Raw genomic sequence first — 19,833 nt, 5'->3', positions numbered from 1 at the left:
GGTCCGGGGGCGGCACCGGGGGTGGGACCGGGCCGGGGACCGGGTCGGGGGGCGAGGGGGCCGAGGAGAAGCGCGGGGGCCGCCGCTTGCCGCTGTTCCGGCGTGCACCGCGCTGTCATGGCGGCGGCGGGGTGGTCCCGGTGTGATGGCGGCGGTGGAGGGTGGAGGGTGCAGGGGGGTCTCTCGCCCCGTTTCCCCCCCGCCGGTGCTGACCCGGACGCCGTTTCGTTGCAGGTTCATGGACAAGAAGCTGTCATGTGAGTCCCGTGGCTGATCCCGCCCCCGCGGGGGGAACGGGACCCCTGCCCCCCCCGCTCCCCCTGTGGTGCCGTTTTGGGGACCCCCCCGGCCCCTCTGCCGCTCACGGTGCCCGGGAAGTGCCCCCTGCCTCGCTCCCCCTCATGGCCCCTGGTATGAGGGCCCTCCACCCACGCCTGTCCCCTGCACGGCCCCTGATTTTGGGGACCCCCTCACAGTGCCCAGGGAGGGGGGTCCTGCCCAGCACAGACCAGACCCCCCTGGAGCAGACCCTGCCTAATTTCAGGCTTCACAATCCACTCATTTAAATAAAAATCCATTGAAGTTACAACCCATTAAGACCTAATCCAAAAATTTAAGTATAATATTAATTTAAAACTCCCTTTTTCTCCCTCTCTCCTCTCACCCCCTCAACGGGCTGCACTAAACCCTTCCCATTAACACCCCCCACACACGTGTCCTGCCCCTCCCGAGCTGCGGTTTTGGGGTGAATCCCTCCTGTTTTGGGGTTTGCCCTCCCCTAACCCCCCTGGGTTCCCCGCAGTGAAGCTGAACGGGGGCCGGCACGTGCAGGGGATCCTGAGGGGCTTCGACCCCTTCATGAACCTGGTCATCGACGAGTGCGTGGAGATGGCGCCGGGCGGGCAGCAGAACAACATCGGCATGGTGGTGAGTGCACTGGGGGCACTGGGACGGACTGGTGGGCACAGACATGGCCGGCGTGGGCAGAGCAAGGGACAGGTGTGGGATGTGTCAGCCTGGGCTTTACAAAGCTTTGGATGCCGTCTCCATCCTGGAGAAGATGCTTGGAGAAGGTGAACTCTTGGCTGGGAAACAGCTGGATGGGTGGATGGGACCAGGGATTGTTGGGAATGGGGCCACATCCAGCAGTGCTGGGCACCAGTGAATCCCCAGGGCTCAGGACTGGCCCCAGACCATTTATTGATGATCTGGGTGAGGGGATCAAGTGACTGTCAGTAACTGTGGGTGAGACCAAGTTGGGTGGGATGTGGATCTGCTGGAAGTGGGATGTGGATCTGCTGGGGAAGGGTTGGAGCATCAGGAATGGCTGAGGGAGCTGGGGGGGCTCATCCTGGAGAAAAGGAGGCTCAGGGGGGACCTTCCCACTCTCTGCAACTCCCTGAGGGGGAGCTGGGGGGGTCGGGCTCTGCTCCCAGGGAACAAGAGACAAGACACGGGGAAATGGCCTCAAGCTGTGCCAGGGGAGGATCAGGTTGGATATTGGGAAAATTCCTTCATGGAGAGGGTGGTTAAACATTGGAACTGCCCGGGGAGGTTTGGAGTCCCCACCCCTGGAGGTGTCCAGGGAAGGCCTGGCCGTGGCACTCCGTGCTCTGGGCTGGGGGACAAGGTGGGCATCGGGCACAGGGTGCACTCGATGACTCTGAAAGTCTTTTCCAACCTCAGTGATTCTGGGATTCTGTGATCTCTGGGGGCTTAGGGTTAAAATCAGTTTTCATCCTTGGGGGCAACTCTGGTGAATTTGTGAAGGATCAGCATTTTGGGGAAATAATTTTGAGGGAAGGACCCTCAAATTTGAGGTCACAACTGCTGCACTCTCAACTTTCCCCTTCCAGGTGATCCGAGGGAACAGCATCATCATGCTGGAAGCTTTGGAACGAGTATAACTCTGGAAAAACCCGAATCCCAACCCACCGGTGCTGTTCCCTCCCCCAGGATGATGCCCACGAGGATACAACTATTTTGTTTTGTTTTAAAATAAATTTTGTAATGGTTGACATAACTCATCCTTACATCATTTTTTGCCAGCTGGGTGTTAATTCCACTCCCAATCTCAGGAAGACTTTAAAGGACGCTGAATTTATTGAAGAGGGTGTTAAATTTGTGCTACTTCTGGTGTTATTCATGTTATTTCATGACCTTAAAAAACGTTCAGGCCATGAAATTCCTTATTAACTCCTTCACACCCCGATACAGCGATGGATATTTGTGGTTTTCCTTCTTTCCCACCCATTTTGGCAGCTCGCAGCACACAAGTCCCCCTCCCATAAGCAGTTTGGGAAGCTAATTAAACCTCAGTTTCCACCCTGAGGAATAATTACTTGGTAGACACTTTGGAAAGTAGCTGAGGCAGAGAGATGGACAGTCAAGGAGTGGATATTCCAAGCTGGAGAAGGGATATCACAGGGTTATCAGAATAGGGATAGGGATATCAGCAGGGCTTCACAGTGATCCTGAGCTGGGAGGGAACTTTTGGCGTCAATATGGCACTTTTGGGGTCAATGTGGCACTTTGAATGACTTCTCTAATCTCAGACAGGGATAGCTGGAGGAGTTTGAGGAAAAGGCATTTGCTTGGGGAAAACGTGCTGGCTCGCTTGGGAATGCCTCCTGTGCCACTTCACCCCTGTCCTGCCCCCTCTTGGGTTGGCCAAATGGCCTCAAGTTGCACCACGGGAGGTTTAGGTTGGATATGAGGAAAATTTTCTTCATGGAAGGGGTTGTTCAGCCCTGGAAGCGTTCAGAAACCATGTGGATGTGGCATAATTAGTGGTGACCATGGTGGTGGGGTTGGGTTGACGCTGGACTCAGTGGTCTTGAAGGTCTTTCCCAGAGGGGTGACCATGGTGGTGGTGTTGGACTTGATGCTCCTGAAGGTCTTTCCCATGGTGGTGGTGTTGTCAGATGTTGGACTCGATGACCTTAAAAGCCTTTTCCAAACCTATCCCACAGTTCTACAGAACACCCTGGGTGGGCTCAGCAGGGAGCTCCTGTTCGTTAGCGTTAATGAACCCCACGGCCCCCCCTCCCCGGGGGGTCAGAGCTCCGTTTTGAGCTTCTCGTGCAGGCCCTCCTGGTCGATCCTGTCGGAGTGGCCGTGCCAGCGGTGGAAGGCGAGGAGGGCGGCGTTCCTGGCGGCGATGGCACACATCTCCATGGCGCTGGCCGCCCGCTCCAGCCCGTTCAGGTAGTACACGTGGTCGTGCAGGATGATGGGGGGGCATTTCTCGGGAGGGCTGTACTGGGGATACGCCAACCACGACTTCACCTTGACCGAGTCGTACGAGGAGAACAGCAGGGTGAGCTGCTCCTTGGTGAGCACTTCGTTGGAAAATATCTTCCAGATGGCTGATTCCAACGGTAGCTTCCCGTCCCCAGTGGCGTCCCCCACGGGGTGCACCACCCCCAGGCTGTTGATGAACAGCTTGGGGTTCTCCGTGGTGAAGATGCCGCTCAAATGAAAGGCCTGTGGGTCCTGGTAGCCAAAGAAAGAGGTGTTTAACCGCCCGTGCACCAGGGTGGTGACAGTCTGGTGGTAGGGATTTGGGAATTCCGGGACGGGAGGGTCGAAGTTCTTGAAGGTGATGTTGGCCATGCTGCGGCCCAGCGGAGCAGCGATGATGACCATGTCGTACGTGTCCCCTGTCAGCCCTGAGGACGTGTTGTAGGTGACCTGGTACAGCTTCACGGGATCCCCTGCAGAGAACACCTCAGTTATCCCACCTCCTGACAGGAGGGAATCCCATTTTTCCCATTTGGGTTTAGAGTACCAGCTTAGCTGTCAGCTGGGTTTTGAGTCCTGTTTACATGGAATCATGGAATGGTTTGGGTTAACAGGGATCTTAAAGCCCATCCAGTCCCACCCCCTGACATGGGCAGAGACACTTTCCACTATCCCAGTTTGCTCCAAGCCCCGTCCAAGCTGGCCTTGGACACTTCCATGGATGGGGCAGCCACAGCTTCTCTAGGAATTCCATCCCAGCCCCTCCCCACCCTCCCAGGGAAGAATTTTCATCCTGAAAGCCCAAGGAGCTGCAGCCATGGGGCTGAGGGTGGTCTCCAGTGTTGCCATTCCCCTCCCCACTGAGAGAAATCCACCCCAACTCACCACTGGGCCTGGGTCTGATTTTTGGCTCTATGGACACAACTGTTCCGGGGATAACATCAGCCTTGGAGGCATAGAGGAGGCCGGGGCAGACGAGTTTGTTCCCCCCTTTCACAGACCAAAGACCTGACTGCACCCCAGCCAGAGAAACAGCACCTGCAAGGAAACCACCATTGTTTGGTGTCATTGTGTAGGGAAGCACTGGAAAGGCAAAGCGGAGAATTAGGGGGGATAAATATCCCTTTGAGGCTCAGCTTGGAGTCCAGGGAGCAGGAATCCCAACACCCGTGAAGAGCATGAGGTCCCTGGGACAGCCAGGATGGGAGACTGACCTCCAAAACACTCACCTACAAAGGCATTGATGTTGACTCCTTGCCCATAGTTAACCCTCATGACCGGACAGATGACCTCGTTGATGAATTTTTGGGAGAACCCCGCTCTCTGCAGGGCCTCGTCGATGCTCTGGTTCAGCATCCGCATGAAGTCGTCCCCTCCCAGGGCGTGCACCAGCTGCTCATTGCTGCTGAAGGCGTAGTCGTGCATCTGGTAGCGATAGATCCTTTAATTGGAGACAAGGAATTCATTATTAATTATCTCTGTGGCTCTGGGAAGCTGTTGGGGATCTCATGATGTAGCTCCCAGCCCTTCATAGGAGCAGCAGGACAAGGGCCTGGAGGGACAGGACAAAGAGGGGAGGTTTAGGTTGGGTATAAGGAATTTTTTTATGATGAGGGTGGTGAGGCCCTGGCACAGGTTGCCCAGAGAAGCTGTGGCTGCCCCATGCCTGGAAGTGTCCAAGGCCAGGTTGGACGGGGCTTGGAGCAACCTGGGATAGTGGAAGGTGTCCCTTGGATGGTTTTTCCATCTTTTTCGCACTTTTCCCCTTTGAGGGCCCAACATACCTCATGAACTTGTCCAGGATGTCCTCCACCCACATGGACATGCGCAGGGGGTTGAGCCCATAGTGCCAGAGCTGCTTGAGGAGGTTGATGATGTACCAGCTGCTCTCCTCAAACACAAACTCCTCCCCGTTGTAAACGCCAGCGAGGCTGCCCGGGACTGGGGCGGCTGAGAGGCCTTCAGGAAAAGGGGTGGAAAACATTAATTTAGGGAAAGGAAGAGCTCTTACACTTTGATTTTTACCTTCCTGAGACAACCTGGCTTTGCGTTGATAAGGGTGAGTGACGAGATTGGATTATTCCCAAGGGATGGAAAGGGGAGTTAGCTCTTGACAAGGAGCCAGGGAGTGATCTGAGGTGACTTTTGGACCTTTATTAAGGCATTAATGGGTCACCCATGGGAAGGGGGTGTCCCATTTCCATTGGGATGTGGGTTTCCTTTGCCTGGAGGGGGGCTGGGGTACCACAGGGGCTATAGGGAGAAGATATGGGGGGGCTATTGGGGAAAGACATGGAGGGGATATTGGGGAAAGAAGGGGGACCATTAGGGAGGGATATGAAGGGCTATTTGGGAAGGGAAGGAGGGCTCTTGGGAAGGATATGGGGGGCTATTGAGGAAGAAACGGGGACTGCTGGGGAAGGACATGAGGGGGATTTGGGAAAAGAAGGGGGACTGCTGGGGAAGGATATGGGGGGGATATTGGGAAAAGAAGAAAGAGGGAGACTATTGAGGAAGGACATGGAAGGCTATTTGGGAAAGGAAGGAAGGCTCTCGGGAAGGATATGGATAGGCTGCTGGAGAAGAAAGGAGGGCAACCAAGACTTGTTCTTTAGAGGGATGTCCCCCAGCAGAGTGGGATCCAGAGCATGCCAGGGGGATGATTTTGGGACCAAGGGATGATTTGAGGGCTGGAGGACACTGTGACTGGGGATCCCCACTCACCCAATTCCTTGACAAAGTGCTTCATGTGCAGGTTGAGGGGGTGGATGATGGACCCCCCGGCCTCGTAGGCGGCCCCCTCGACGTCCATCGTGGCCAGCCGGCCGCCCACCGCCGCCTTCTCCAGCACGTCCAGCCGCACGCCCGGGCCGAACTTCTGCCGCAGGAAATACGCGGCGGCCGAGCCGCCGATCCCGCCGCCCACCACGGCTGGGGAACGGGGCCGGTCACCTCCGCGGGTCCATCACGGCCCCCGGCCTTCACAGATCCCCTCACGGGCCCCTCCGTCACAGACCCCCTCACAACCCGCCTTCTCACCCTCCTCACAGATCCCCTCACATCCCCTGCCCCTCACAGATCCCCCCACGGACACTCCCTTCACGCCCCCGCCAGATCCCCTCACAGGCCCCTCCTTCACATCCCCTCACGCTCCCCTCACCCCCTGTCCCTCCCCGGCCGCACCGATCCTGGCGGGCGCATCGCGGCGGCCGCGGGCGGGCGGGCAGAGCGCGGCGAGGAGCAGCAGGAGCGGGCACAGGCCGTGCATGGCGCCGGGCCCGGGCGCAGGACGCGGCGAAGGGCGAGGGGCGGGCCGGGAGCCGGCGCAGGGCCGGAAGCCGCTGGGATGATGAGGAGCCGGGAGGGGGAGTTGTAGCAACTGCGCCGCTGGTGTAGTGGTATCATGCAAGATTCCCATTCTTGCGACCCGGGTTCGATTCCCGGGCGGCGCACTGAGATTTTTAGTCCCTCGACCTGTAATTCTTGACCGAAATACTTGTACTCCCTTCACTCTGAATTCCTTTACTTTCAATTCAATTCTTTTAATTATTTTATTTTTAACTTCTTCATTTTAAATTCCTTCACTTTTAATTCCTTTATTTAACGCCTTCGTTTTTCTTTTCCCACCCTCCACCCTGATACCCCCGTTCCCAGCGACCTGATGTCCCTTTTCTCCCCATTTTTAACCCCTTTACTTTTAACTACTTCACTTTTAACTCCTTCATTTGAAATTCCTCCACTTTAGTTCCTATATTTCAATTCCTTTACTTTTCAATCCCTTCATTTTAACCCCTCTATTTTTAATCATCCCCGCCGTTCCCTGCCGCGCACGCGCAGATTGGCAGCGGGCGGGGCGCGCGCTCCCGCTCCGTTCCCGCGCTCTGTCCGCGCACGCGCGTTCCCGCCCCTCCACCGCTCCCCCCCAGCCCCCTCAGCTCACCCGCCCGCCGCCATCTTGCGAGGAGCTGCCGCGGGACCGTCCGCCGGCGGGGCCGGCGCCGCTCGGGCTGCCCGGGCTGCCCAGGGCTCACGGGGCCGCCCCGGCGGGCGGGAAGAGCCGGGGTGGGCGGCGGCGGCGCCATGGAGGATGAAATGCCCAAGACCCTGTGAGTGGGGAGGGGGCGAGACCGCCTATTGTTCCCGGCTCCGCGGGGAGGGGCGGCCCGGGGTCGCCTCACGGAGGGGCCCCTCAGGCACCGGCGGCGCCGCTGGGGCTCCGCCGCGGGCCCTCAGCTGCCCGCAGTGCTGGGGGAGCGACCCCCACCTGGGGCTAAGGGGTACCCGGCGCCCCCTGCGGTGTTCCTGCCCCTTCCCGGTTCCCAGTGCTGGTCACCACCGTCCTGCCCCGCGATCTGGGTGTTATCCTGGGCCTCCAGCTCACTTCTGGAGGAAAAGGGGGTCTGGAAGATGTGTCCGCCCTCCCCAGTCCATCCTAGCACGTGGCAGGGGACGGAATTGGATGATCAAGGTCCCTTCCACCCCAGACCGTTCCATGATGACGATCCTATCATCCTACATGCTCCATGTGCATTTTATGAGCGTCTGGCTGGATTTTACTATCTCTGGAGCATGTGGCACCACCAGCTCCCAGGGAATGTGGGCACTGCCCTGGGAAACAGCTGGAGCCCCAGTGCCATGATCAGCAGCTCCAAGGAAGTACCCAGGAGGTGCCCATGAATCCATTGTTTGCCCCAGTGTTCAAAGCACGCCTTGAGCCTGTTACTTCCCAAAGAACTAATTATGAAGCTGTGTCGGGGGAGGTTTACATTGGGTATTAGGAAAAGGTGGTGGTGCTGTGGACACCTGACACTTTTCCAGGCACGGGAGAGCTCCTGTGCACCCCTGGTGCTGTTTCCCAGAGCTCCTGTGCACACCTGAGCTGTGTGTTTCCCTCCTTTTCCCAGGCAGGTGTTACCTGGAGTGGTATCCCTCATATAGATCAGGGAAATCAGCCTCCAGTCTTCCCATCTGACCTCTACCAGCTTCATTCTCCAGTGCGGGAGCAAAGGCAGGAGGGAGAGGGAATCATTCCAAGGCGAGGGAACATTGTGCCCTTGGATTGCTGCACCTCCCCTGGGCTTGAGAAACAACTTGGCTGAGTGACCGCAGGAAAACAAGCCCTTGAGGTGCCTCACGGCAGTGACCACTCTGTCTGCTCCTCCAATCCCGTTGTCTTCCCACATTTTGGGAGCTATTCTTGGCATCAGCAAACATGGTCAGACGTGTTGGCGTGTTTTGTGTTTATTTAGGAAGATGTTCCCCCCCCATCCCAATGGTTGTGTGGAGCCTGGTGGGCTCGGTGTGTTCCCGAGGGAATGAGGTCCCTGTCCTGGAGCACGTGCAACCTGTGGCACAGACATGGAATTACTGAGGGTGGAAAAGATCTCCAGGATCACTGAGTCCGACCTTAAACACGGCCGGGTTCTGAGCACAGCTGAGGACTGAGCAGCACCCTGGGATGGGATTCCTATGGCACCTCCCAGTGACTTTCTCAAATCACACAGGGGATTGTCACGAGTTGGGTGTCACAGGGCACGTTTAGAATGAGCAGCTGAAGGCAGAAAGTGCAGCTTAAGGTGATCTTTGCAGCTGGGGGGCCAAAGTGCATGTTAAATCCATGTCTACACGAGGATTTCTGTAGGATTTCTGCTCCAGAAACCCCACCTGGGTGTAGATTTTGGGGCTCCCTCAGTTGTGTGACATCATGAGGGGCCTCCAAAGCCCTCTGCACCCCTGTCCCTGTTCCTTTCCTTCCTTTAGCACATTTCAGACATTTTTCTGGAACAGATTCCAGACGTTATTGGAAGTAACACCTTGGTTTTGCCATTTCCACATAACCCGTGTCTGTGAGGGGGTGTAGATCCTTTAGGAGCTGTTATTCCTTTTATGTAAATGATTTCCTGGAGAGGCAGCTTGTTCTCCCTTCCTTGAAAACCACTCTTCACCAGCAGGTTGCAGATCTGCAGAGTGGTTGCGAGATGGGTTTGAAGTGACTAAGTCCTCTTGTTTGTGTTTTCCATGGAAGTCCGGGGATGCTTGTGGAATATGTGTCCTAATTCAGTTTGTGTGTCTGAAAGAAGTGCTGGCAGTGGTTGGGTTTTACTTCTCAAGAAGCCACACGCAGTGAATGAAGTTGGAAAATACAGTCCTTCATCTGCAGAGAGTCACCAACCAACTCATTAATTGGATTCTCTTCCAATTAGCAGGAAAGAGAAGGATGGGAAAGGTGCAGGAAGAGACAGGACTGAGATCTCCTCCTGTGAGTGCAGAGGTCGGGGTGTGGGCACCCTGTTTGGGGAACTCTCAGTCACAAATTAATTAATTTGGACCCAGAAGGTCACATGAGGCTCAGTTTATTCATTATCCAAAGGATGACAATATTGAAGAAAAAAGAGGAAGGATAAAAGAGGCCTTTCTAGTTCTGGTCTGGTTGACAAGGTGATGATCAGTCAAAGGTTGGACTTCATGAGGTCTTTCTCAAGTAAATGATTCTGTGATTCTGACTCTTGGTTGAACTTGATGTGGGGGATAATGTCCTGGTTAATTACCTTAATGAAGTGCACCAATCCCTCCTTTTTTGAAGGTTTTAGGGCTTAAGGAAACTTGTCAGAAGTGCAGGAATTACTCAGAGCAAGATGATGGCTGTGAAGGTCTGTCTGGGGATTTTAAAATACACTCCTGACTCCCCCCTAAAATAGTTGTCCAAATTATTAACACAGGGCTCCTGTATTTATCACTTCTGGCAGCAAAACAGGCTCTGTGTCTCCTTCCCACAATATCTGCCTAACCAAATATTGGAGCTCATCCCTCTGGCAGGTTCCTGGCCTTGTGTCAACACCAGGAGCACGAGCAGCCCCTGTTGTTGCTGCCTGGTTGTTTTCTTACAACACCTTTACACCTCTTGGCAGCAGGTGGGGGGGTTGCAGGTGCACCCAGGTGGTTTTGGTGGTGGGATTTGTCCAGGATTCCCGTGGCAGAGGTTACCCACAGAACATTCCTTTGCGGGAAGCTGCTGCCACACCTCGGGGGCTGAGGTTTCTCGCTGTGCTTTTTATAAAAATCTCGTGACTTGGGCTTGACAACAACAACAAAAACACCCACCTGTGGTTCATGGGGGTCTGAGAAAGCCAAAATCCCAGATGGGAGCAGGGGTTGGGGTTGTGTTTGTGCACTCGAGCACGTTGGCCTGTGGTCTCACACAGATCTGATGCTTCCAAAACCTGAGGCCTTTGAAAGAAATGGACCAAATGTTGTGTAACAACCTTGACAAACACCAGCCTGAGCTGTTGGGGCAGCTGGGAAATGGTTCCTGGGGAATGATGATGTTCTACAGATACCAGAACTGCCATTTCTGTGTGTGGAAATCAGTTTGGTGGGTTGAGTTCATAGAGTTACAGGGTCATGGAGTTGAGTTGGAAGGGACCTTAAAGATAATCCAATTTATCTCACCCCCCTTTCATGAGCAGGAACACGTTCCACTAGACCAAGCTGCCCCGTTGGACTGACCCTTCCTCTCCAAACATCCCATACAAACCCAAATAAGTTCAATAAACATGAATAAATAATAGAATCATAGAATGGTTGGGTTGGAAGGGACCTTAAAGCCATCCCTGCTCATCCCAGGGGCAGGGACACCTTCCACTCTCCCAGGTTGCTCCAAGCCCTATCCAGCCTGGCCTTGGACACTTCCAGGGATGGGCAGCCACAGCTTCTCTGGGAATTCCATCCCAGCCCCTCCCCACCCTCCCAGGGAAGGATTCCTTCCCAATATCCCATCTAACCCTGCCCTCTGTCAGGGGGAAGCTATCCCCCTTTTCCTGTCCCTGCAGTCCCTTGCCCAGAGCCCTCTGCAGCTCCCAGTGTGACCAACACCCGTGTCTGTGCTGTGTTTGATCCTCAGGTACGTGGGGAACCTGTCCAGGGACGTGACCGAGGCTCTGATCCTCCAGCTGTTCAGCCAGATCGGACCATGCAAAAACTGCAAGATGATCATGGATGTAAGAGCCTGCACTGATTGCCGTGTTCCTCATGGCTCATGGCTTCAGGCCGTACTTGTGTGTCTGGGAATTCCCCTGGAAAAAGGGCACGACCAGTTAAAGGGGTGTAATAGGCCTGGAGGTGCTGCTGTGTGCTTTTGGCATCATTCCTGCCTTGTGCCTGGTGTGAATTTAAGGATGGGTGGACATGGCGAGGGGGAGTGAACAGCTTAAACCATGGGGGGGTTGTAAATGAGATTTAAAAAATTCTCTGCCATAATTTCAACTTTGTAAGGCAGAGCTTTGCCAGTCCCTGAATGTAATCCCTGTGCAAAGAAAAAGCCTCTCCACGTGGGGATGCCGAGGGGTGAGGAATCAGGAGCTGAGCAGAGCAGCCGGAGTGCAGCCTGAGGAGGTTTGCATCCCTGACCCTGGGTTTGCCTGTTGTCTCAGACAGCTGGAAACGATCCCTACTGCTTTGTGGAGTTCTACGAGCACCGGCACGCGGCCGCCGCGCTGGCGGCCATGAACGGCAGGAAGATAATGGGTAAGGTAAGCTGCCCTGGCTGCGGGTGAGTGAGCGGGACAGCAGGCTGGCCCCGGGTGGGGAGGATGGATCCAGGGGCACAATTCCACTGGAGACACACTGGAGCTGTCAGACACTTCGTTGGGACAGAGATTTTAACAGAACGCGACTGGGGAGAGAAGTTCAGACTGTTGTAGGAAGAAGGCAGAGGGAGGTGGGAATGTGGAACTGGGAGGGAGGAACGCCCACAGAATTCCAGAGTGGTTGGGGTTGGAAGGGACCTCTGGAGATGATCCCACCCAGCCCCCCTGCCAAGGCAGGTTTACCCAGAGCAGGTTACACAGGGTGTTGTCTAGGCAGGGGTTGAATGTCTCCAGAGAAGGAGATTCCACAGCCTGTTCCAGGGCTCTGTCACCCTCAAAGGAATGTTTTCCATCGTATTTTCCTCATATTCAGGTGGAAATTCCCACATTTCAGTTCATGCCCGTTGCCTCTTATCCTGTCACTGGGCACCACTGAAGAGAGTCTGTCCCCATCCTCTTGACACTTCCCTGTAAGATATTTGGAAGTCATTCCCCGTGGTCCAAAGTCCCTCTCCAGCTCTTGGAGCCCCTTTAGGCACTGGAAGGGGCTCTGAGGTCTCCACAGAACCTTCTCTTCTCCAGGCTGGACACCCCCAGCTTTTCCAGCCTGTCTCCATGGCAGAGCTGCTCCAGCCCTCAGAATAATCTTAAGAACAAGCCCTCTCCCTAGAAATATGTGTTAAACTTGACCTTTCACCCCAGCCTTGCCCGGGGGGAGCTCTGTAGGGTCAGAATTAAGTGCTGGAGGTGTCTTGAGCTCGGTTGTGAGTTCCAGGATCTAATGATCTTCCATTTGCAGGAGGTCAAAGTGAACTGGGCCACCACCCCCAGCAGCCAGAAGAAGGACACCAGCAGTAAGTACCACTTATGCCTTGAGTTGTACAAGTTCTTAAACATAAATACATCAAATGATGCTTTGTGGGAATGTTTTTATTGTAGTGCTAATTAATGTCTTTGTCTTAATAAACTGAAGAAGAAATCTGATCTTTGCCATCAGGTAGTTCCATTGCCAGCACAGCATTCACAAGGTATCTGTGTCTTCTTAAACATAAGTGGAAATATCTCCAGGGTCTTCACCAACCACCTGAAGCTGTGTTTGGGGATTATTTTTTTTTTGTTCTCCATTTATTTTTTTATGGAAAGGCTTCCCTTGGAATTCCTGTAGGCTGGTGAGGGTAAACCACAGCAGCATCTGAGTGGACTGGAGAGTTTGGTATCTGCTGTAGCACAAATCTGGGGGACACGGTGATTGTGGTGGAAAACTCCTTAGATTCAGGACTGGTTTTCCTCCTTTCATGGCAAACTGTTAAGTTGGGTTGTTTTGATCTGTCCTTTATGACCTGCAGTGTTAACCCAGACATTGTGGGTAGGATCAAAATCCCTCCTGCGTTTCTTGAAGCATTCCAGCATTCCAGCTTATGGGACTTCAAGGAGCAAGTGATCTCCTGCCACATCCAGAGGAGCTAAGGCTGCCCCACCCCTGGAAATGTCCAAGGCCCGGCTGGACAGGGCTTGGAGCAGCCTGGGATAGTGGAAGGTGTCTGTGGCAGGGCATGGGACTGGGTGTTTTAAAGGTCCCTTCCAACCCAAACCATTCCATGATTCCATAATTCTGTGTCACAGCTTAATGCTGGCATAGGAAGAGAAAAATTTTTGTGTAATCTGGACACATTAAGTAAGTAGTTTCAGATTTGTACAGTAAATACTGGCAGGTCTTAAAAGCAGTTGGTAAAATTCAAGATACAAAAGTGGCTGCAGTGTCCTTCAAATCACTGACTTGTAGCACTGCCAAGCACAGAGAACAGCAGTGAATTCTGTGCCACAGCAAACTCTGGTGTTCATGTAGAAGATGTTTGAATATTAATTGATTATTAATTTGGTTTTTTGTGGTATTTATTAGGTATTTTTGTTGTATTTAATAATGTATTTTTAATAATAGCTGGAGTTTTAATAAAGGTTTTCTTAATTTATTTTTTTTTTACTCTACTCTGTACAGAGTTGTTCAACCATTAAGTGCTTCTTTCTCTTTTTCCCCAAAAGACCATTTCCATGTCTTTGTGGGAGACCTCAGTCCAGAGATCACAACTGAAGACATCAAAGCAGCCTTTGCCCCCTTTGGAAGAATATCGTAAGTCCTTTTTTAGGGCACATAATCTCCAAGTTCTCTCTCCCAAGTGGAGGCAGCTTTGTGTGTGAGTAAGTAACACTGTGCAGGGCAGGGACACACACTCCTCTGGTCACACAGCAGCCTCTCACCCGAATCCTTTATCCCAGTTTGTTCTGCTTTCCTGGAACAGTTGTGTCCAGCTTGCTTTGGCTTTATCCTCCTTGCCTCATTTGGCAAAGCAACACTGGAAAATCCAGACTCTTCAACCCGGGGTGTGCATTTCCCTGGCCCTCTCAGCCCAGTTTGCACTCTGGATTTTTGGGGTGCCAGCCACTCATAGCCAATGTTTTTTATGGAGTTAGTCCCCATTTCCCACAAAATGAACCTTTTTTTGAGCACAAGGCTCGCTGGGGCACTGGGGCAGCGTCAGCCCTTGACCCAGGGCCCCACAGATGGGTCAGGGAGCTGAGCTGGTCCCAGCGGGGCAGGGATGGTCCCAGTCCTCCCTGCCAGTCTGTCCTACTCAGGGTGTAGCAGAGAGAGGAGCAGTTCCTTCATTCCGTCCTCCAAACGTAAACCATTAATTTTCCTTGTAGTGTTGTCTGTACTGGACATTGGAGTTTCTTGATGGTGATGTAAGAACATAGAGTGCTTTGGAGTGTTGGGTAGTGAAGCATTTAATTGAAGTAAGTTTGTTTTTTGTTGTTTTTTTTTTACCCCTCAAGAGTCCAGTTTATTCCTCTTTTAATGCCAGCTTGATTTCCTTTTATTAGAAGGTTTAAAATTTATCTGTGTGTGGTCTTGCTTCAGACATCCCCAATGCCTGACTGCAGCTAATGGTCAGCAGGGAGTGCAGAGGGAGGGCTCCAAGGAGGCAGTTCATGCTCTCATCCTCTGGCCAGATGTGCTGGATGGAAGGGATAGGCTGGAATGATGGGAGAAGGAGGCAGGAGCGGGCAGCGAGAGAGAGTTTCCCCCTACCTGGGCATCAGAGGTGACAGCTCAGTGGACACACATTCCATAAATAACCCCCTAAGCTCCCTCCTACCCCTGAATCTGAGGCCAGGCCTGTTGTCCCATCTTTCCTGGAAGAGTTTTTTCCCTGGAAGAGCTATCCCTGTGTGATGGTGGTGATGGGGAGTGGTGCTTGTGCTGCTGACACACAGAACACTTGTGGTTTGCCTTGGCTCAAACTGACCATCCAAGCTGAAACTCAGTTTTTTTCCCAAAAAAGCAGAATTATCCCCTTAATGACTTTTTTGAACTCTTTTTCCAAACTCAGAATGACCCAGATTTTCTTCTTATTTAAGTTTAACCTGGAAAAACAAGTGATTGAATGAAGTGACTTGACTTTACCTGTTCTTTATCAGTGACCAGCCTGTGGAATTGTGCTGCTAATGGAATATTTCCTGATTGATTTCTTTTTATTTTAATCTTTACTGGTGCCAAACTGAGCTTTTTTTCATTAATGACACCGAGGTTGAAGTACTGCATGATTAGCTCAGAAAGAAATTGGGTAATTCTTTGTATCTGGCTTTTTTTAAACAAACACCGTTTCGTTGTGGTTCCTTTTTCACTTGCTCTGTGCATGTTTTCACTTGTTCTCAAGTCTTTATTCCCAAGTTTTCAGTTGAGGGTAAGTAGAGATGAGTTTTTCCCTCATTCCCTCTCTAGACTCAGCTTCCCAAAGCGGCTTTTCTCTGGCAATTTGTAATGTTTGATCCAAGTTCTGACCTAGGAAAGAAAAAAAAAGGGGAAGTGGGGGAGGGTCTAACAGAGAGGAAAGGACAAATATTCCTGCTGTAGCTTTGGGAGAGGGATTTTCATTAGGCACCACTGACACTGTCATGCTGTGGGTGCCATAATTAAACTTAATTAGGCTTACGAACTCCAGGCCTTAACAAACTTTCTCTCCATTGTGGCTTCTCTTTTGAGTCTCATTGCTGTGCCCACATTAACACTGTTTTTTCTCTGCCCCCTCTGACTTCTCCAACCCTAAATTGCATGACTTCCTGAGTGGTTTTGCTGCTGTTTCTGTTTCTTTTCCTGCCTGTCCGTGGTGGGAGGGAGGAGAGGGTGGCCTGGGATGAGGACACCTCACTCTGGGCTGGCTGGGCCCCAAACTGCTGCTGTATCCTCCAGTGGGTTTAGCTCTGGTAGCTGGGTTCTCTTCCTAACTCAATCCCAAATAATAGGGCTCTGGTTATTTTGCAGAGTGTCCCTGAAGAATGGACAGAATTCCATGGCTAACCACAAGCTACAGTTCACAGTGGACAAACGTTGTAGTTTTCTTATTTATTTTTATCAATTTTATTCATTTTTTTCCCTCTTTTTTATATATATTTCGTAGTTCCAATCTCTGTTGTACCAATGCTGTGTAATGTGTAGTTTGTAAAGATATGAATATTGCAGTGTTTTCTTCACTAATTTCTGAAATATCAATCTCTCAAAATTTACAGCTGCCCACAGTCCAAACAGGGGGTAACGACCCAAGAATTAAAGAATTCAGTTAACAGGCGACGTATGCCTTTTAATTCCTATCTTATTTTTTTATTTTTTTTTCCTATTTAATATTTGGAATGAGTAGGTAGAATGTGTTGGCAAATAAATAAAAGTTTAAAAATGGCATGGTTCAAGAGAGCCATTCAGCTCATGTCAGCCTTAAGCCATCTGGAATAGCTGCTTTGACCATGCTTTGTGCCTTAACAGTCTGTGAGAGTGTTTTGAAGCAGGAGCCAGCTGTAGAGTGCAGACATTTGTTAGAGAAGCCATTGATTTACATGTTTACACAATTAAGTTTTAATTTTGCTGCTGCCTGGCAAAGCCTTAGTAAAGTTCTGTGTAGACAAGGAGCCTTTTGCTTTGAGTGTGTTGCTGGTGCAGTGAAGAGCTGAGGATTAGTGGAGGTGAGAGAGGAAAATGACTCAGGGACTCGAGGAGGGGCTGCGCTGGAAGGGGCTGAACTGGCTCTTGTTTGTGCTTTGTAGGGACGCACGGGTGGTCAAGGACATGGCGACAGGGAAGTCCAAGGGATATGGCTTCGTGTCCTTCTTCAATAAATGGGTAAGATCCCTTCCTTTCCTTCTTCAATAAGTGGGTAAGATCCTCTAGTTTCCTTCTTCAATAAAGGGGAAACATCCCTTTGTTCCCTTCCTCAGTAAATGGGTTACATCCCTTCATCTCCTTTGTCAATAAATGGGAAAGATCCCTTCTTCTTCAGTAAATGGCTGAGCTGTGCCATGGTCTTGAGCTTGCCTGGATGATTGTCACTGGAGTGTTCTCAGTCCCAGTCTCTCTTCAGCTTTGGTTTCACTGCCTGTCATGGGGAGAAGCTTCTCTCTATATTTATAAACCCGTATAAATCACAGAATCCCACAATGGTTTGGGTTGGAAGGGACCTTAAAGCCCATCCAGTTCCACCCCTGCCATGGGCAGAGACACCTTCCACTGGACTAGGTTGCTCCCAGCCCTGTCCAGCCTGGCCTTGGACACTGCCAGGGATTTGTCAGTCAGGAGCACGGTGATGTCACTCCCTTGGCTCTCTTGCAGGGGAGGAGTTGCTGACAGAGGGTTTTGTTGTCTCCTCTCCCCCACAGGACGCAGAGAACGCGATCCAGCAGATGGGGGGGCAGTGGCTCGGGGGACGGCAAATCCGCACCAACTGGGCCACGAGGAAACCTCCGGCTCCAAAGAGCACCTATGAGTGTAGGTGCTCAGCTGGGTGCCCTGCCAGCCTCCCGAGTCGGAATCATGGAATGGGTTGGGGCGGAGGGACCTCAGAGCCATCCCATTCCACCCCCTGCCATAGGCAGGGACACCTTCCACTAGCCCGGGTTGCTCCAAGCCCCGTCCACCCTGGCCTTGGACAGTGCCAGGGATATAGGGGCAGCCACAGCTGCTCTGGGAATTCCATTCTCAGCCCCTCACCACCCTCACAGCCAGGAATTCCTTCCCAGTATCCCATCTAACCCTGCTCTCTGGCAGTGGGAAGCCATTCCCCCCTTGTCCTGTCCCTCCATCCCTTGTCCCAAGTCCCTCTCCAGCTCTCTGGGAGCCCCTTTAGTCACTAGAAGGCGCTCTTAAGTCTCTCCACAGAGATTCTCAGTGGGGTGTTTGCAGGTTGTGCTCAACACCTTTTGCCAGTCAGGATTATAATTACCATTCCCCCACCATTGCTGTCGGATCCACTGAAAATCCCTGTCCAATCTCTCCCAGCAAACACCAAACAACTGTCCTACGACGACGTGGTCACCCAGTCCAGCCCCAGCAACTGCACCGTGTACTGTGGGGGGGTTACCTCGGGCCTCACAGGTACGTGGGGTTCCCCCTGTGCCCCCTGTTCCTGTGCCTCTGCGGGTTCCTCACGCCGCTCCCTGTCCTTCCTGCTCCAGAGCAGCTGATGCGCCAGACCTTCTCCCCCTTTGGGCAGATCCTGGAGATCCGAGTGTTCCCGGATAAAGGATACTCCTTCGTGCGGTAGGTGGGCCGAGGGCATGGTGGGTCTGCACGGGTGGGAGTTTGCCAGGCTGCAGAGCCCACCCTGAAGCAGCTCCCTCTGCTCTGAGGAGGGGGTTATGGGCTGTAACACGCAGGAAAAACCCCAGAAAACAGCTGGAACTGTACAGCTGGTGTGTTGTGTCATCTCAGAGGAGTTACTGAAGCACTTTGAGTCTTTCCAAAACCACCATCCCTTTATTGATGAAGCTCCATATAGCAGAAAACATCATAAATTGACTGCTCTCCTTGCTGGATTTTCCAGTGTATTTAGGGAGAATCACAGCATGGGGACAGGAAGAGCAGCCCCAACCCTTTGTCACCCGTGGCCTCACGTCCTGCCACCCGCTGGGGTGGGACAGGGGCAGTTCCAGCTGGTTCTGAGGCCCCAAACCCATCCTGAGCTAGCGAGGGCCCTGGGGGTTATCCCAGCTGTTATTCCCTGAGTGAGTGGCTCGTGTTGTCCCACCTTGATCCCGGCAGGTTCAATTCCCACGAGAGTGCAGCGCACGCCATCGTGTCCGTCAACAGCACCACCATCGAGGGCCACGTCGTGAAGTGCTACTGGGGCAAGGAGACCCCTGACATGGTCAACCCCGTGCAGCAGGTCAGGGCTGCTCCTCTGGGAAGTTCCTTAGTGTCTGCTGGGAATTCCTTAAGGGGCTGGAAAATGTAAATGAACTGGGGGGGCTAAGCCTGGAGAAAAGGAGGCTCAGAGGGGACCTTCTCACTCCCTACAACTTCCTGACAGGAGGGGGGAGCCTGTATCCCTGGCAGTGTCCAAGGCCAGGTTGGAGCAGCCTGGCCTGGTGGAAGGTGTCATTCCCTGATTCCTACCCTGGCTCTTCCCACAGAACCAGCTGAGTTACCCCCCTCCCTACGGGCAGTGGGGGCAGTGGTACGGCGGGGCCCAGCTCGGGCAGTACGTGCCCAACGGGTGGCAGGTGCCCACCTATGGCGTGTACAGCCAGGCCTGGAACCAGCAGGGATTCAGGTGAGTTCGGGGGGGCCTTTAATCTCCTTTTTATCCCCTTGGGAAACAGCTTTGTGACCCTACAACCCCCTCAAAGCTGTTCCACTCCAGGACATGGCGCTTGGGACGGGTGGAGAACAACTCCCCCCCCTCAGTGCCCCAATTCCTCATCAAACCCCCCTTCCCTTATCCCCCCCACATTCCTAAGGGATTCTTCTCTCCCCCCACAGCCAGACCCAGTCGGCAGCAGCCTGGATGGGCCCCAGCTATGGAGTGCAACCCCCCCAGGGCCAGAACGGCGCCGTGGTGCCCCCCCAGCCCGGCTTCCGCGTGGGCTTCGAGACCCCCTGAGCACAGGGACCCCCCAGCACCCCCCACCCGGGTATTTATTACCAGAGCCACAATCCGAGGGGTTGGAATCATGGAAAAAT

General features: G+C 53.0%; 3 protein-coding genes and 1 non-coding gene across 4 annotated transcripts; 3 read left to right on the top strand and 1 right to left on the bottom strand.

The window, feature by feature from the left end:
- Positions 1 to 152: 152 nt before the first annotated feature.
- Positions 153 to 2,027, top strand: SNRPG (small nuclear ribonucleoprotein polypeptide G). The gene is made up of 3 exons (XM_017831936.1): positions 153 to 257; positions 803 to 927; positions 1,857 to 2,027. The coding sequence occupies exons 1-3, from the start codon at positions 239 to 241 to the stop codon at positions 1,905 to 1,907; spliced, it is 195 nt and encodes a 64-aa protein (XP_017687425.1). The 5' UTR covers positions 153 to 238; the 3' UTR covers positions 1,908 to 2,027.
- Positions 2,028 to 2,864: 837 nt separating this feature from the next.
- On the bottom strand, positions 2,865 to 7,197 carry PCYOX1 (prenylcysteine oxidase 1). Its single transcript, XM_017831800.1, has 7 exons — positions 7,184 to 7,197; positions 6,404 to 6,584; positions 5,968 to 6,208; positions 5,028 to 5,202; positions 4,473 to 4,684; positions 4,129 to 4,281; positions 2,865 to 3,716 (listed from the first exon to the last, which is right to left on the bottom strand). The coding sequence occupies exons 1-7, from the start codon at positions 7,195 to 7,197 to the stop codon at positions 3,058 to 3,060; spliced, it is 1,635 nt and encodes a 544-aa protein (XP_017687289.1). The 3' UTR covers positions 2,865 to 3,057.
- TRNAG-CCC lies at positions 6,625 to 6,695 on the top strand. Its single transcript has one exon. It is a non-coding gene; the product is annotated as a tRNA-Gly (tRNA).
- A 70-nt stretch (positions 7,198 to 7,267) lies between the features above and the next one.
- Positions 7,268 to 19,827, top strand: TIA1 (TIA1 cytotoxic granule-associated RNA binding protein). The gene is made up of 12 exons (XM_017831940.1): positions 7,268 to 7,349; positions 11,144 to 11,240; positions 11,673 to 11,771; positions 12,628 to 12,682; positions 13,869 to 13,956; positions 16,923 to 16,998; positions 17,532 to 17,640; positions 18,151 to 18,246; positions 18,327 to 18,411; positions 18,913 to 19,036; positions 19,284 to 19,423; positions 19,633 to 19,827. The coding sequence occupies exons 1-12, from the start codon at positions 7,324 to 7,326 to the stop codon at positions 19,751 to 19,753; spliced, it is 1,116 nt and encodes a 371-aa protein (XP_017687429.1). The 5' UTR covers positions 7,268 to 7,323; the 3' UTR covers positions 19,754 to 19,827.
- The last annotated feature ends 6 nt before the right edge of the window (positions 19,828 to 19,833 follow it).

This window comes from Lepidothrix coronata, unplaced genomic scaffold (genome assembly GCF_001604755.1).
Source record: "Lepidothrix coronata isolate B3197 unplaced genomic scaffold, Lepidothrix_coronata-1.0 Scaffold197, whole genome shotgun sequence".
In the NCBI taxonomy this organism is placed as follows: Eukaryota; Metazoa; Chordata; class Aves; order Passeriformes; family Pipridae; genus Lepidothrix; species Lepidothrix coronata.
The sequence above is the reverse complement of the archived record's forward strand: the minus strand, read 5'-3'. Positions and strand labels throughout refer to the sequence as shown.

Bases quoted from the DNA above. Each gene is read 5' to 3' on its own strand.
- PCYOX1 (XM_017831800.1), bottom strand. The intron at 5,203-5,967 runs GTGAGTGGGGAT...CTTTTCCTGAAG, and splicing joins GCACTTTGTCAAGGAATTGG to GCCTCTCAGCCGCCCCAGTC. The intron at 3,717-4,128 runs GTGAGTTGGGGT...TGTTCTCTGCAG, and splicing joins AATCAGACCCAGGCCCAGTG to GGGATCCCGTGAAGCTGTAC.
- TIA1 (XM_017831940.1), top strand. From the start codon at position 7,324: ATGGAGGATGAAATGCCCAAGACCCT. The intron at 11,241-11,672 runs GTAAGAGCCTGC...CTGTTGTCTCAG, and splicing joins ACTGCAAGATGATCATGGAT to ACAGCTGGAAACGATCCCTA. The intron at 13,957-16,922 runs GTAAGTCCTTTT...TGTGCTTTGTAG, and splicing joins GCCCCCTTTGGAAGAATATC to GGACGCACGGGTGGTCAAGG.
- SNRPG (XM_017831936.1), top strand. The intron at 928-1,856 runs GTGAGTGCACTG...TTCCCCTTCCAG, and splicing joins AGAACAACATCGGCATGGTG to GTGATCCGAGGGAACAGCAT.